The 17,572-nt window shown below is 43.6% G+C and overlaps 2 protein-coding genes across 5 annotated transcripts; both read left to right on the top strand.

Annotated features, from left to right (window-relative positions):
* The first annotated feature begins 3,306 nt into the window (after positions 1-3,306).
* LOC102706148 lies at positions 3,307-8,263 on the top strand. The gene is made up of 2 exons (XM_040528259.1): positions 3,307-5,156; positions 5,872-8,263. The coding sequence occupies exons 1-2, from the start codon at positions 3,357-3,359 to the stop codon at positions 7,657-7,659; spliced, it is 3,588 nt and encodes a 1,195-aa protein (XP_040384193.1). The 5' UTR covers positions 3,307-3,356; the 3' UTR covers positions 7,660-8,263.
* A 675-nt stretch (positions 8,264-8,938) lies between these two features.
* Positions 8,939-13,394, top strand: LOC102705864 (protein MALE DISCOVERER 2). 4 transcript variants are annotated; one of them, XM_015842469.2, is made up of 12 exons: positions 8,939-9,642; positions 9,737-9,853; positions 10,217-10,277; positions 10,376-10,519; positions 10,587-10,688; positions 10,805-10,887; positions 10,965-11,420; positions 11,730-11,920; positions 11,999-12,131; positions 12,213-12,370; positions 12,572-12,757; positions 12,863-13,394. In XM_015842469.2, exons 1-12 carry the CDS (start codon positions 9,510-9,512, stop codon positions 13,118-13,120), a joined length of 2,022 nt encoding a protein of 673 aa, XP_015697955.1. In that variant the 5' UTR covers positions 8,939-9,509; the 3' UTR covers positions 13,121-13,394. The 4 variants fall into 4 exon arrangements, with proteins under 4 accessions (XP_015697955.1, XP_006645618.1, XP_015697947.1 ...); XM_006645555.3 differs by having other exon boundaries at positions 9,737-9,869; positions 10,206-10,277; positions 10,805-10,869; XM_015842461.2 differs by having other exon boundaries at positions 9,737-9,869; positions 10,206-10,277.
* The last annotated feature ends 4,178 nt before the right edge of the window (positions 13,395-17,572 follow it).

Here is a 17,572-nt window from a genome sequence, read left to right as displayed (position 1 = left end):
ATTATTTAAATTTTATACTATTATGTTTGTTTTGTGTCCTAAGAAATTTTAGCTACGCCTACGTTCATTCGTATAAACAATATATAAACAATATACATTGTTTATATATATGTCTAAATTCATCAATACTCATGTTATTTTTTGTGATTTATATCATATCAATGATTTTCATAACCAATTAGAAACCGGAAAGGCATATAAACTATTTAAAATTTAAAAATTAGCTACTCTCTCGGTTTCATCTAAACTATTTAAAATTTGAAAGTTAGCTACTCCCTTTGTTTCATAATATAAGATGTTTGACTTTTTTGCTTGCAGTGTTTAGACATTTATCTTATTCAAAAAATTGTGAAAATATTATTTATTTTGCTTGTGGCTTACTTTATTATCAAAAGAATTTTAAGCATAACTTGTTATTTTTATATTTGTACTAATTTTTAAATAAGATGAATGATCAAAGGTTTCAACCAAAAAAATCAAACATCTTATATTATGAAACGGAGGTGGTACTAAAGTAACTAAAAGATATATTTTTAACCCAGCATTAATATTTATTAAACAGACTAAAAATATTTATTTTCTATGATAAAGTGAACTTTTGGAATTCAAAGTTGTCTCACAAGTAGTGTATTTGTGGTGTACTAGTTGCCCCATCAATCACATTATATTCAAATTTCTATCTATTTTACCTCTATCTACCTCTCATACCATACGAGCTCATTATTTAATAAGGGAAATTTAAGTCATTTTTTATAACTAATTTATCTTTGCCGTGTTGAAACTGAGTAATAAGTTTGTTTGATTTATTTGCTTAATTCTACATTTTGTTCATAGCTATTCCTTCCTCGTATGCCAGTGTCAGCGTCAGTTTGTTTATTTGATCCAATGTTCCAAGCATGACAAAAGCTGCTGGTTCTGCCAAGAAAGGAGAACAGAATCCTTACAAAAAAAGGCAGTCCCCAAAAGAAATCTTTACACCATCACGAACTTATGATGCCAAAAGTGTTATATGTCGACTTGCTGCCCAAAATGGATGGTAGTCAATGTCAAGGCGTTATTGTGTTTAGCGTTCAGGGTTAGGCAGGTAGCCGGCGGTTGTTGTGTGTCATGTATACGTTACGCGTCGCGACGCGATCTAGGGCGCGTTCGCAAGTGATAATACAACGAAATTTTTATATCATTTTTCGTACGCACGTTTCCCAAACTGTTATATGAGATATTATTTAAAAATAATATATGAAAGTTGTTTAAAAAATTAAATTAATCAATTTTTCAAGTTTACAAAAGTTAATACTCAACTAATTATATACTAATGGTTTTTCTCGATTTACGTTCTTTGGTTTCACTCACGGTCAGTATCACTTGCGAACTCTCTCCTAAGCAGCCGAATTCCACGGGCCGGCCCAAATCTTGCACCATGAAAGGGCCCAAGGCCTTATAGCTGCTCCGTTTAAACATGGCCGGGCCCGAGAAGCACGGCCCATTCATTTTTGATACGAGCAGGAACGAATTATTTTAGCAAGTTGCAAATCACGATTCAATTGAAAAATTTCCGGACGGCACGACAAATTTTACATTTTAGCCCTTAGAGGGCGGAAATGGCCAAAATAAAAAATTTATCGTGCCGCCGTTTCCAGCCGTTTCGTTCTGACCAAGTGGCTATTTGCCATGTTACCTTTCCGTCCTCCTAGAGGGCGGCAGGAGGTTAGTTTTGTGATTCTTTAAAATACAAAATTAAATTTATAAATTATTTAATAAATAAAATTCAAAATTCAAAAAATTCGCTTATCATCACCGTGTCGGTAAGCAGTAAATGAGGTATCGTTTGAGGTGTATCCGCGAACACTTTTTTTTTTTATAGTGGAGCAGTAGTCTTTTCTGAATGCCCGATACAGAGTAATAAATGAGCCCCTCCTGATCCGTTTGAGATCAAACGGTGACTTGCATTTTTTCCATCAGAAAATTACTCGGCAACGGACCTCCATCGTGAACGGGAGTCCTTTCGCGCTAGCTCCAACCTTCTAACGTCACTCCCCGCTCCTCGCTGCTTATTACTGGCGCTCTTCTCCGCACTCGCTCATATCTTTCGTACTGTTTTGCAGTGAATATACTAGATGTCAGTTGATATTATCGGATACCAACCGATATCATTTACTTTATAATTTATTTCATTTCAACGCAATTCTATATATGCAGTCGGCTTGTTCTTCTATTTGATTACGGCTAAGTTACGTATTATTTTTGTGCTTATAACAAACGAGGTATTATATAAAATTTATCACATCATATCTATAGAATATATTTAAATTTTTTATAGTTAATTGAATAGTTTATACTACGAACTAGCTAAAATGTTGGATGATATTTTATATTTCCTCAATTAAAAGATCACATACTACGAACGGCAAATTTCGTCACTGAGGTCGTACTTTTGTACCGTCCCCATGTACCGTATCCAAGTCACATACTACAGCTCATGGAACTCCATTTTCTCCACTACTCGGTGAGAGGAGAGTCTACTCCTGCATGCTACATCTCCTCGAAAGGAAAATGAGAGAAGAGTCTCACTGCTCTCCCGTCCCACGAAAAACTGTTTTTTGGTTTTTGCGTCGAGCATTTGATTATCCGTCTTATTTAAAAAAAAATTAAAAAATTTTAGAAAAAATAGTCACACAAAGTACTATTTATGTTTTATCATCTAATAAAAATAAAATTGTAGATTGTAAATTTTTTAATAAAACGAAGAATTAAACATTGTATCTAAAAACATAAAAGTTGATTTGTTTTGAGAGGGATGGACGAATAAGGCATTGTTTAGTTAGCAAAAGTTTTTGCTAAAGAGGTCACATCGAACGTTTGACCAGATGTTGGAAAGGGTTTTCGGATACGAATGGAAAAACATATTTCAGATTTCGCCTGGAAACCGCTAGACGAATCTTTTGAGTCTAATTAATCTGTCATTAGCACATGTTGGTTACCGTAGCACTTATGGCTAATTATGTACTAATTAGACTCAAAAGATTCGTCTCACGATTTTTCCCGTAACTATGTAATTAGTTTTAATATTCAGGTATATTTAATGCTTTATTTAAATGTCCAAAGATTCGATACGATGTTTTTGAAATCTTTGCAGTGTACTACTACTCCGCCACCAAACCCATAGCATGGCCCACCTGTCAGTACTAAGATCCGAAAATGTTATTGGATGATTTGATGTAACCAACTGGCTTAATTATCGCACCAGTATTGCGGCTTTGCCTCGTTTAAATCGATGATTGTTACTGGTACTTCACTCCTTCCCGAGCTCAACTGTCTCCGCCCAACATCTCGTACTCCCCGGCGTCCCCGCTCCAGCCATGGCGTCGCCGACCTCGGCCGCCACCCTCGTCCTCGTCGTCCTCCTCCCACTCGTGGCTTCGGCCGCGGTGCCGCACAGGCACCGGCTGCCGTCCTACCACCTCACGTCCCTCGACGCGTCGGAGCCGCCGACCACTTTCTTCGAGGTGAACCGCCCGATCCCCCCGCCGCGCGGCAGCCTCGGGCCCTGCTCGACGCTGCTCCTCTCTCACTCGTTCGGCTACACCTACGGCCAGCCCCCCGTCACAGCCGCCTACGCGCCGCCGGCCTGCCTCGCCGCCGCCCGCGGGGCGTCGTCCCTCGCGCTCGCCGTGCTCGAGTGGAGCGCCGACTGCCGCGGCCGCCAGTTCGACCGCATCTTCGGCGTGTGGCTCTCCGGCGCGGAGCTCCTCCGCAGCTGCACCGCCGAGCCGCGCGCCATCGGCATCGTCTGGTCCGTGTCCCGCGACGTCACGAGGTACGCGGCCGTCCTTGCCGAGCCTGGCGAGATCGCAGTGTACCTCGGGAACCTTATCGACAGCACATACACTGGCGTCTACCACGCCAACCTGACGCTCCACCTCTACTTCCACCCCGCGCCGCCGCCTCCACCCCGGCAGGCCGATCTGATCGTTCCCATCTCGAGAAGCTTGCCTCTGAACGATGGACAATGGTTCGCAATCCAGAATGCCACCGATGTGCAAGGCAAGAAGCTCGCCATTCCGTCGAACACCTACCGGGCGGTCCTTGAGGTGTTCGTTTCCTTCCATTCCAACGATGAATTCTGGTACACAAATCCTCCCAATGATTACATTCAAGCAAACAACTTGTCCTCCAGCGTCCCAGGCAATGGTGCATTCCGGGAGGTAATTGTTAAAGTCAACGATGATATCGTTGGTGCTATTTGGCCATTCACTGTGATTTACACCGGCGGTGTCAATCCACTTCTGTGGCGGCCAATCACCGGCATTGGCTCATTCGATCTACCTACCTATGATATTGACATTACACCTTTCTTGGGCAAGCTGTTGGATGGCAAGGAGCATGATTTTGGGTTTGGAGTGACCAATGCGCTGGATGTATGGTACATTGATGCAAATTTGCATCTATGGTTAGATCACAAGAGTGAGAAGACATCTGGAAGCTTGATCAGCTATGATGCTCCGCAACTGGTGCTGAATGTGGACTCGCGGTTCAGTGGGCTGGATGGCCAGTTTGTAACTGGCGCAAACCGGCATATCTCCGCCACCGGTGCGGTGAAATCGTCTTATGGGGAAGTCACCACAAATTTCTACCAAAGATTCAGTTATGAGAATAGCAATGTATATAGCAAGAACGGCTCAGTGCAAGTGGTGAACCAAACCATTGATGCAAAGTCTGGTGTTTGTGCCAAGGATGCTTTGTCTGTGCTGCTATCAGAGGAACTTCACCAGATCTTCCCTCTCTATGTTTATACCGGAACGTCAGATCAAAAAGCTGATGAGTACACATTGATTTCATTCGTCAAATTGGGCGTCAACGAGAAGAAAACCTCTGGTGGTAAGATGGGGTTCTCGTACAACTCTCTGCGGAATTCACAGTCGGCCCGTGGTAGTATGAAGGTGAAGAAGAATTTGGTCGTTGGTGGATTGGGGGAGACCCATCACGTGTATAAATATGTTGGTACTGATGGATGCTACTTCAGGGATGTTAGCAGCAAGAATTACACTGTGCTTTCTGACCAATCTGGTGATTCCTGCACAAAGAGAAAGCCATACGGTGGTGCTAAATTCTCTTCCAGGAACGATCAATCATCAAGAAGAAAGTTGCTAGCTGGTGAATAACTGTAGTGTTGTACATCCTGAAACAACTAGGGAACTGAACTGCCCAGGGTTCTCTCCATTTTACCCTGTTCCTTGATCTCTTCAATAAAGAGAGTTTAACTAGCTTATCGTTGATGTGACCGGTACTCCATCTGTTTTATATTATAAGATGGTTTGATTTTTCTTAAATTCATCTATAATTGATATGTTTTATATATATGCTCAGATTCATTATTATCCATATAAATCTAGTAAGCACGAGAACAACTTGTAATATAAAACGGAGATAATAAGAAACTTGAGTATTTCTTTATAACAGCTTCAAACTCAATCCCCTATACAAAATTGTTTCCTTAAGATTGGAAATAATGCAATAGGTTATTCAGATCAAGATTCTGCCCTTCTAGAATGGAATATCTCCCTTTTCTCATGATATTTTTCCTATTGAATTGATTTATAGTGTAGGATCTGACTCCAGATGAAGCATCTTGGCCATTCCATCCAAACCCTGACCATGCTTGATCATGGTATCTCCGATCCATTCTAGACCTCCTTCGTAATGCAGGAATCTTATCGGATTTTCACTTAAAACAGTTCAATTCCTCTAAAATTCATACGAACTGTTTCCCATATTTTAATCAAGCGTCTGCCACTCGATGTGCACTGTGCAGTACTCATCACTCCACTCTACCAAACACTCCAGATATCCAGCCTCCGCCGCTTCGCGCTCTAGGCATCGGCTATGGCGTCGCGGGGCACTAGCTCCTGCCTGCTCGCCCTCGTCCTCTTGCTGCTCCTCCCCCTCGCGGCGCTCGCCGTACTGCCGAGGCGCCGCTTCCCGTCTACCCTCCGCCTCGCTTCCTTCGACGCGTCGGAGCCGCCGACCACCTTCTTCGAGGTGGACCACCCGATCCGCCCGCCGCGCGGCAGCCTCGGGCCCTGCTCGACGCTGCTCCTCTCCCATTCGTTCGGCTACACCTACGGCCGGCCCCCCGTCACAGCCGCCTACGCGCCGCCGGCCTGCCTCGCCGCCGCCGGCGGGGGGTCGTCCCTCGCGCTCGCCGTGCTCGAGTGGAGCGCCGACTGCCGCGGCCGCCAGTTCGACCGCATCTTCGGCGTGTGGCTCTCGGGGGCGGAGCTCCTCCGTAGCTGCACCGCCGAGCCGCGCGCCACCGGCATCGTCTGGTCCGTGTCGCGCGACGTCACGAGGTACGCGGCCCTCCTCGCCGAGCCTGGCCAGATCGCGGTGTACCTCGGGAACCTCATAGACGACACCTACACTGGCGTCTACCACGCCAACCTCACGCTTCACCTCTACTTCCACCAAGCATCGCAGCAGCAGAAGCAGCATGCCGATCTGATCTTGCCTATCTCAAGAAGCTTACCTCTAAACGACGGGCAGTGGTTCGCCATCCAGAATTCCACCGATATGCACTCCAAGAAGCTTGTCATTCCGTCGAACACTTACAGGGCAGTTCTTGAGGTGTTCGTCTCTTTCCACTCAAATGATGAGGACTGGTACGTGCACCCGCCAAATGAATACATTGAAGCCAACAATAAGTCCGGCCTCCCCGGCAATGGCGCATTTCGGGAGATCACTGTTAAGGTCGACGGCGATGTCGTCGGTGCTGTTTGGCCCTTTACTGTCATCTACACTGGCGGTGTCAACCCGCTTTTCTGGCGGCCTATCACCGCCATTGGTTCATTCAATCTCCCTACATATGACATCGACATCACCCCTTTCCTTGGTAAGCTCCTGGATGGCAAGGAGCATGATTTCGGGTTTAGCGTAACAAATGCTTTGGATGTCTGGTTCATTGACGCCAATCTGCATCTGTGGTTGGATCAGAAGAGTAAGAAGACATTCGGGAGCTTGCTGAGCTATGAGGCTCCCACATTGGCGCTTAAGGTGGACTCCAATTTTAGAGCACTGGATGGGCAGTTTGCGACAAGCGCAAACCGGCATATCGCTGCCACTGGGTGGGTGAACTCGTCATGCGGCAATGTTGTGACAACCTTCTACCAGAGATTCACCTACATAAACAGCAATGTGTATAGCAAGAATGGCACGGTGCAAGTGGTGAACCAAACAATCGTTGCAAAGTCCGGTGTTTTCTCCAGAAGCAAAAGCGTTGTGCTGCTCCTGGAAGAAGTTCACAGCACCTTCCCGTTATACATTTTTTCTGCAACCTCAGACCAAGTGGGTGATGAGTACTCGTTGATTTCGGTTGTGAGAATGGGGTTCAATGAGAAGAGGACCTCTGGCAGGAAGGCGGAGTTTTCATACAACTCTTTGCGAAATGCACAGTCGGCACATGGTTATATGAGGGTAAAGAAGAATTTGGTAGTTGATGGATTAGGAGAGACCCATCAGGTATATAAATATACGGGTACCGATGGATGCTACTCCAGATATGTTGGCAGCAGGAATTACACTATAATTTCCGATCAGTCTGGTGATGTTTGCTCCAAGGGATCACCACATAATGGACCCAAATTCTCCTCTGTGAAGCTTACTTGAAAGGTCAGCAAGCAAAATGAAAGTTACTGGTGAACAAAACATACAGATAGAATAATATAAAGAACTTCATTGTTTCGGCCATCTCTTCAATAAAGGTTGATTAGGTTGGTTTACGCTTCTTGTGGTAGGTAAGAAAACTGGATTTCATTATAAATACACTTCTTGAAATCTAAGTGTGCTACAAGTAACTATTACCAGTAGCTATCAATCGTACCATGATATTTCTGGATTGGATGCTTTCCACCATTGCTTATCCTTTTCCACGGTTTATCATTTATGCCAATATACTACAGCAGCCTGCAGATTTTGTGCTGACAGTACATTAGCTAGCCTTTGACAACATGATTGTCCCCGATCTTCCTCAAGACTCTAAGAGATTTTTAAGGTGCACATGTAAGTCTTCGCTTTCATATATGATTACAGGGGTTGTACATGGCATATCTATATTTAACTGGTCATACTAACTGCTTTGTGTAACTTGTGTTGTTGTACACTTGTATTATATGTTACTTTTCGAAGTAATAACATCACTTCTAATGAAAACTTGGACCTCAGACTTATTTTGTAGTCAAGTTATGAAAAAAAAACCAGGTAAATGATGCCCTCCATTGTATCTAAGAGTACAAATGAATGAGTTGTAAAATGAATTTAAATATATTTTTAAAATATATTGTGCGGAGTAGTGCCATTTAGACAGTTGAGAACGTGACTTGGGCTGAGTTGTTCACCTCCTCTTACTAACCTATATTCTCTCGCTTTTCACATATATGTTTTCAAACTATTTGTATTTTTGTAAAAGTTTTTCTATATAAAAGTTGTTTTAAAAATCATATCAAATTATTTTGCATGTTTTATAATTAATAATTATTTAATCATATACTAATCACCTGCTATGTTTTCTGCTCCAGTATCTAAACCTAACAACGAACGCAGCCTTGGTTGGTTGATTGATGCATATGGTAATCACGATCTAATTAGGGTCGCATTCGGAAGAAGGGAAGATGTGGGTTAATTATCCAGCGCGAAAAACATACTAATAAATTAGTACATGATTAATTAATAATTAATTATTTAAAAAATATAAAATAAATTAATATGATTTTTAAAATAAATTTTCTATAAAATTTTTTTACAAAAATACAACCATTGAAGCGCGTGAGTGGAAAATGAGGAGATAAGATAATTTGCCGAACGCGGGCCAGGTCAATTCACAACTGAGAACCAGCCCAGATTGACTCTTACTTTTTTTTAAAAAAAAACCCGCGAGCCCCGAGGAGCACAAGTGCACAACCACGGTCCACGGGAGCCGAAGGGAGCGGTTTGGCGCGCGCTGCGGCGACGGGCGCGGCGGCCCTCGCCTCCGCCTCCGCCTCCCCCTCCCCTCCCCCTAAGCCGAATCTAACCACCTCCCGCCACCTTCGCGCGCGAAATCCCCTCCACCTCCCCTTCGCGCCGCCGCCGTCGACCACCCATCCCGACGAGAATCCCGTCCAGGCAGCTCGGCCGACGACCCAGCTTCCCGCGCCGCCGCCAGAGACGCCGGCCGGCACGGGCGACCGATGGGATCCGGCGGGTAGCTAGGCCTCTCTTCCGGCTCTGGTTGCCGGAACCAGCGCCGCGGGCGTTGGTGTCATCGTCGTCATCATCATCCTCTTATGCTGCCTTTTCCGGCGTCGTGACGAGGACGACCGGAGCGAGGCCGCGTGTCTGCGCCGCCGTTGTCTCGTCTAGCCATCTCGGCTTCATCTGGTTCTTGATCCCCTCCCTGTTCCGACCGGACGAGGGCGGCTGGTGGCGAACTGGCGAGTGGCCGCCCGGCCTGCCATTGTCCGGGAGGCGCTCCCGTCGCCATGGGTGCGCGATGGGGGCCTCGCCTCACAACCGTTGAGCTGTGTCAGCGCGACGCGCTCAATCTGCTCTTCATCTGCCTCGTGCTGCTCCAGGCGCAGGTGGGGCGCGGCGGCGCCACGCTCAACGGCGAAGGTAACGGGCAGCAAAGGGGGCGGTCTCGCCATGGTGGTGGTATCGCTCGTGCTTGGTCTGACCACATCCATGGATTGGTGTTTCCTGTGCGCAGGAATGGCGTTGCTGGAGCTGAGGGAGAGGGTGGAGGCTGACCCCCATGGAGCATTCCGGGATTGGAATCCGACAGACGCCACGCCCTGCGGATGGTCCGGTGTGCAATGCTTTGACGGTAAAGTTGAGATTTTGTAAGTCTGTTTTTCCTCCATGTTTTCACCCATACAATGTCTATCGTGTAAGCCACTAAATGATTTTTTTGTTCTTGAAGCTCCTAATTGAATTAATACTCAATTTGTTTGTTTCTATGTGAAAAATATAGGAAAATGAACTGATTTTGGTGTATCACAATAGGTTGTTTTAGGTAGGAAATAGTCTGTTCGCTGTTATTAGCATGATTGTTTAAGATCACATTTCTTCCGATATGATTTGATATGGTGATGTTTTTTAGCCCAGCATATGCTGAATTCCTGAAAAAATCGATTGCGCATTGTGTGCCTTGAGTTCTTATCTGCATCAACATGTAGGAACTTAACAGGCCGAGAACTGGTGGGAACTCTTGCACCTGAGATCGGAGGTCTTCAACTCTTAAAATCTCTGTGAGTGCTTCTCTACACTTATATGGACGAACTGAACTGAGTTTATTCTCAGCTCAAATTCAGTGGATTATGATTTGTGAACCTTCATTGATACACAGTTTGCTTCCAAAGAACAATTTTCGTGGACAAATTCCCAAAGAATTCAGAGGGTTAACTGCCCTTGAAGTACTGGATTTGAGCAGCAACAACCTGGATGGAACGATTCCAGAAGAATTAAGGGCAATGCCACTGCTCAAGCAACTGTAAGTCTAATGGTGTCTTTCATTCCCTGCTAGTTGCTTCGTGCAATGAGCAATTATCGTGCTTCAGGTCGCTTCATGACAACCATATCCAAGATGGTATCTCTTCTTTGAACACACAAGGTATAGCTTATGAGCAGGCAGGATGCTTGAGTAGAAAATTAGGTTGCTGGTAAGTGGCCTATTCTAGAGGTTAAATTTTTAGTTTCTCAATTCTAGCATTCTAATGTTTCCAGTTTTTGTTTCTAGAGGTTTTATCTGACCTCCTAACAGATTTTTATTTTTCAGGGTGGAGTTTAAGGATTGGACTTCTTTCAGTGGCCTCCGAGAGAAATATTCCACCAACCTAGCAAGTAACTGCACATTTGAATGTTGTATAAACAATCAGCCCTTGTTCCTTTATGTCATGCACAGCATGAAACATTTTACATTCTTGCATTTCTGTCAGGTCTTAGTGAGCCACACATCATTCAAAATTTGCAGTCCTTTGCAAGTGCCATGCGCCGCAGGCTGCTCAGTGAAGCTGGCAATCTGCCTGCCCTCTCAGGGAACGATGCTAAATCTCCCGGCCCTGAAAATTCAGAAGAAACCCAAAGGGCTATTGATGTTCTCTCTTTAGGGAGTGGATCATTCTCTGCATTTCCAAATTCAGACGGCGAAGTTCTGGAATCAACTCTGAATGCTGATGCTGTCGCAGTGCAGTCTGTAGCAGCAAACCAATCGACTGGTGAAGTGTCCAGTGCAAAGTACAGCAAGTGGTTATATTTTATGATACTTCCAGCTGCAATATTGCTTATTAGCCTGATTGTTGCACCAATCTTGCTTTGTCGGAAGCAAGGGCGTGCGCCAATAGGACCTTGGAAAACAGGACTAAGTGGCCCACTTCAGAAGGCACTTATTACAGGTAAACATTCCTATTATCGTGCTAATTTTATGGTTTAGGAAGTAGATACATCATCTGCAGAAAAACTCAAGAAGTACATGCCAAGTACCAATCTTTTACAAATTTCATTTTCACTTGGGTAGCTGTTCTGCATCACATTTATAGCCTGACAAATTTCAAGGACCTGCTCGCTTTTTGTGATGCAATTATTTTTTAAGCTGTGCACATGATCAAATCAGGAAGTCATATTTGATTTCAGTTATATTTTTTGATATTTCAGATCCTCTAGGTAGTACAGTTAATCTTTTATATGTAAATTATTGCAATCAGGTGTTCCAAAGCTAAACAGGCCTGAACTCGAAGCCGCTTGTGAGGATTTCAGCAACATAATCAACACTTTCCCTAGCTGCACCGTGTTCAAAGGGACATTATCTAGCGGAGTTGAGATCAGTGTTGTTTCTACTGCCGTTTCGTCAATCAAAGATTGGCCTAGGAGTTCAGAGACATGCTTCAAAAAAAAGGTCAATGGCTTCCAGCATCTTCTAATTGGAGCAGTAAGTCCTTCAATGCTAGATCTTCCCTAATCCCCTAAATTGTAGATAGACACACTATCAAGAGTAAACCACAAGAACTTCATCAATCTCCTAGGCTATTGCCTGGAAAATCAACCCTTCATGAGAATGATGGTGTTTGAGTATGCTCCAAATGGCACTCTCTCTGAGCATCTCCACCGTAAGTTGTTTAACCTTTCCATGACTCTCTCGCACATATGCATACTTATTCTGCTGCTCACTGAATGTGATTATTTTGCAGTAAAAGAATTTGAACATCTGGACTGGGCTGCAAGGATGAGGATCATCATGGGTGTGTCTTACTGCCTCCAATACATGCACCATGAGCTCAACCCACCTGTTGCGATAAACGACATGCGCTCCGACACAATCTTCATGACAGATGATTATGCTGCCAAGGTACAGTTTCAAATAGGTGTGGTAATTTTAGTAACGTACACAGTGTTTCCTCTCATTTCAAGCAGCAGAATTGAGCATATAATTTTGTTGCTCGATAATGCGTCATTTCACGTTAGGGCGCAAGTTTGAATTGATTAAGATGGATGGTTCACATGACCCTCCTCTTGCTCTAGCGTAATGTCATGTGTTCTGCGTATGCAGGTTGCTGATGTTAGTGTCTGGAAAGAAGTCGCCACCAAAGCAAAGGCTGCAAAGGAGGAGAGCCGCAGCCGTTCTGAATCTCCTCCTGATCTCGCGAGCAACGTCTACTGCTTTGGCGCTCTTCTGATAGAGATCATATCTGGAAGGCTCCCTGAAGCAGACGATCAAGAATCCATGTGCAACTGGGTACCAATGATGCAAACCCAAAAAGTTCCATTTCTTCTTCTATTTAAGCATAAAACTTCACTTCTAGCAAAACACGGTTCCAAATGAAATCTCCATTTGCCACAGGCTGCCGAGTATCTGAATGGCAAGAACTACAGCAAGCTGGTCGACGAGTCGCTCAAGGATCACAACGCCAAGGAGCTCGAGGCCGTCTGCGAGGTGATTCAGCAGTGCATTGATCCCGACTCGAATCAGCGGCCAACGATCAGAGATGTCATTCGCAAGCTGAGACCGGTTCTCAACATCTCGCCGGAGGCGGCGACGCCGCGGCTCTCGCCTCTGTGGTGGGCTGAGCTCGAGATACTCTCTGCAGAGGCAACATAGTAGATATGATCGGATCGGTTGTGTATATTGTTGCTTGTGTACGAATACTTGCACTCTTGCAGCCCCGTTTATGTACAGGATTCATGCTCTTGATCCTATGAAAAAAAAAATCACTATAAACTCACTGACTGCTGTGATCATCCATAGTTCCATGCAGAAAATGCTGTGTAACAGATGTGTAACTAGTGGATCTAATGTACATTGATCTTTACACAAGATGGGAATGTGAATTGTATGAGAATCTATAAGTTTGATAGTGTAAGAATTAAGCAAGTTTTCTGCTGTTATTCTGTTAGCTTGAAAGTTGAAACTAATCAGCAAGCTAAGAAAAAAATGAAATTGTTGGGAATATGATCTTCACAACCGATACAACGTAAGTCCGATAGAAATTTTTTTGGCAGGGTCGGCTAAGACAGCCAACCAAATTTCATTAAGGTAGAAAAGGAGAGTTTACAGATTGGATACATCGACAAGAAAGCTGTCGAAGGAGTGATCGCCGGCTCACAATCTGAACCAAGCGATCAACAGGGAAACGTCATGCTGACTACTCGCGTCCTATTTTGAACACTCCCGCTAACTTCCAGACCCCCACTTCTTCCTTGATTTCCTGATACAGCTGTGGTGCCGAAGTTATCTTCTGATTAAAAATCCTCCCATTTCGCTCCTTCCAGATCATCCAACACACAAGCTGTACCGGCAATCAAAATTTGCTCTGAACTTAGGCTGACAGCTTGTTCTGGCTTGGATCCACCATTGTCCAAGGTTTTCAGCTGAGCCGCTAGGTAGCGGGAACACAATGCCTGCCCATTGCCTTATCAGTCTCCACACACGTGTTGTGTATTCGCAGGCAACAAATAGATGAAAGTAGTCCTCCTGAGCTACTTGGCACAATACACAGGTTGCATTGTGCGGCCAGCCCCTTTTGATGAGGTTGTCTGCCGTAAGACACCTTTGCTTTTCTGCTAGCCACATGAAAAACTTGATCTTGGATGGCACTTTGGACTTCCATATAAGTCTCCCACAAGGTGCTGTTGTCTTTGCAATGAAGAATAACTCATAGATGTCTGATACCGAGAATACACCTTTGGTTGATGTCTTCCACATTATGTCATCGCTTTCCGATGTATTCATTTCTAGGTTCTGCACCTCATCCCAAATCTGAAAAAATTCTTCAATTGCTGCATTTGAAGGTGCACCTTTTATGTCTTTAACCCATCGGTTGCCCTGTAAAGCTTGTGCCACTGTGATTCCGGGCTTTTCCACGTAGCTTGAGATCAGAGGTTTGGAATTCATGATACTTCCTTCCGGCAGCCAATCTGCTCTCCAAAAGTCAGTTTGATGCCCATTATGCACGAAGTGTTTTGTTGCTGCATAGAACATGTCCAGCATCTCTTTGCTTGGTTTCGGTATGTGGATTGTCCAAGGACGATTGCATTGGTCTTGTTTCAGGGCCAGCCACTTCATTCTGAGAGCTTTGCTGAAGAGATTCACATCCCTGATTCCCAGTCCCCCTTTGGCAATTGGCATGCAAATTAGGTTCCATGCCACTAGACAGTGACCACCATTTATGTCTTCTTGCCCTTTCCAAAGAAAACCTCTACATTTCCTGCCGATTTCCTTCACCGCCCATTGTGGTAGTTGAAGGACCGATAGCCAGTGCAGTGGGAGTGCCATGAGTACTGCCTTCACTAGTGTTAACCGATCACCTGTTGAGAGGAATTTTGGCTTCCATCCAGCCAGCTTTTTTGCAAATTTGTCCATGAGTGGCTGAATATCTGTCCTTGTCAATTTCTTGAAGGATAGAGGTAAGCCCAGGTATGTGATCGGGAAAGTGTCTAGTCTACACCCCATAATTACTTTGATCCTATCAGCCATCTCATCCGAGCATCGAATGGTGGTGATCGCACTCTTGGCAAGGTTGCTTTTGAGCCCTGTTGCTGCGCCAAAAAGATGCAGAATTGCCCTTAGACTGAATGCCTCTTGCTCTGTTGGTCTAAAAAAGATGATGGCGTCGTCAGCGTAGAGGGATATTGCTGGTGATCGCAAGTTCCCTTGCAGCCCTTCTAGAAGACCTGCTGACGTTGCCTTGGCAATTAATGCCTGTAGCGCATCCATAACCAAGACAAAAGGCAGGGGTGATAGCGGGTCGCCCTGTCTTAGTCCCCTTGCGGGCCTAATGGACTCCGAGTCGTCCCCATTAATGGAGACCGTAGTGGATGATGTCTGCAACAGAGCACATACCCAACTGCACCATTTTCGCCCAAAGCCACGAAATCTAAGAAGCTCCAGTAAGAACTGCCAAGACACCGAGTCAAATGCTCGCGAGATGTCCAGCTTGAGCAGAGCCGTAGGTACCTTTCTTGTGTGGCATTTTCTTGACAAGGCGCTGACGAATATGAAGTTCTCATGCAGTGACCTCCCTTGTATGAAGGCTGACTGAGTGAACGGTACCAGTTCGCCCATTCTGCGGGCGAGTCTTGAGGCCATCAGCTTAGCGAACAGTTTGGATACACTGTGTATTAGACTAATTGGTCTATAATCCTTCAGTGTTTCTGGTGCTTCCTTCTTTGGCAATAAGATGATTGAGGCTGAGTTGAGTTTGTGCAAATTCTGTGTGTTGCCGGTGAAGAACTTCTCCAGGGCCATGAGTACATCGGCCTTTATGACATTCCAGCAGGTTTGATAGAACAAACCGGAGAAGCCGTCGGGTCCAGGTGCCTTGTCCTTTGGCAGCTCTTTTATCACTTTCCAGACCTCCTCTTCCGTGAAATTCCCCTCAAGTTCAGATAGGTCCAATCTTGTAAAGCCCAAAGAACTGAAGTTTAGTGACTTCCTGTGCTGGTCGGACTGCATCAATGCCTCCTGGAAGGAGGAGTCCGATAGAAATGACCATATGAATGTTTTTAGTATGTAGGTGTATATTTACCCGTTTGCATGTCAACTAAATAGTAATTAAAAAGTTGACAAAATTATTTAATATGAGATATATCACTCTACAAATATGTAAATTCAAATTTATCTACTACAAGTTATAACAACAAACAAATTAAACTGAAACCAGCGTATACACAATATATTTGTTATTTTTGTTACCACTTGTAGAATTCTAATTAACTTACATGTATATATAGTGATAAATCTCATATTAATTTATATTATATTTTTTAACTATTTAGGTGATATGCGAGAAATGGTGGATTTCCACCTATGTGCTAAGAAAGATTTCCGCCATAGATACTCTGATATTTTACCGTTGTTGCGTGCCTAAAAATTTCACACGAGACGTACTCAGCCATGTGTCTATATCTGTTAAAGATATCATAGAGCATACTATAAGATACTAACCATTGTCTTTTAAGGACTTTTTTACCATACTTATAATATACATTTGACTATTATATTTCCTAGTGTAGAAACCTAGTATCTCCAAGTATAGGTACATAAAAGTACCAAAAATTTTGGTACCAATATTTGCAGTTTTTAATTTCTAAATAACCAGAATACACCTGCAGATTTCAATTACACGTGGCTCAGTACTGTTTCATCGGCACCAATTATGCTAATCCAGTGGCTGGCAAATTCCCTAAGAAAATGCATGGCTTAGGCTTTCTTACCTGTCTTTGTTGCTTATTGAAATTTGGCACCAATTATTCCGAACTCAGAAGCTACGTAATTCCATCACAAACTTGATGCCGATTTGAGAAATTTCAAGTTTTTGGATGTCGACTTGTGTCAGATAATACCAGCCATGTTTGCCACATGGCACGACCCTGACGTATAACTGTAGCAGAGTAATGCTTTTGTGTGTGAGAAAAAAAATTTCACTCACTCTTAAAATATAGATACGAGAATAGGAGATGGGTCAAATTTCATCCTAGTTAGCTACATTTTGGATTGAGTGAATAGATACTGATCCAATACATGATTGAGAAAAGGTGTGCATGACATTTCTTTCTTTCTTTTTGTCTATTGGATAATCGTAGAAAAGTTCAGGTATTTATCTATAAAAGAGGAAAAGAGGAGTGAATACTTTCTGGATGGCATAGTTTCAATTATTTCCACGACTTAACTGAATGAAGCTCAATCCGACGGAGATTTTTTTTAAGATGATGTTACTCTGACAGAGATACCTGTTCCAATTCAAATTAATGCAATTTATAACTAACTGTGGCAAACTCTTTAAACCTGCAAGGGGATATCCTATTGTTCCCTTGTATGTTATCTATACAGTTATAAAAAACATAACAAGATGGATTATTGAATGATACACAAATATGTTGGATCAAATTTGACTCTTGCAAGTTACAACAAAAAAACTAGATATGACTATGAATATTCATATAGAAATCGGAGTTTAATTTATTCTTTTAGTTATAAGTTATCGAAGTCGAATTTGGACATACATGTTTGTGAAGATATATATCACATATTAATCTATCTTATCAATTTTTT

This window comes from Oryza brachyantha, chromosome 1 (assembly GCF_000231095.2).
Source record: "Oryza brachyantha chromosome 1, ObraRS2, whole genome shotgun sequence".
NCBI lineage: Eukaryota > Viridiplantae > Streptophyta > Magnoliopsida > Poales > Poaceae > Oryza > Oryza brachyantha.
Note: the sequence above shows the minus strand (reverse complement) of the source record. Positions and strands in the feature narration are given on the sequence as shown.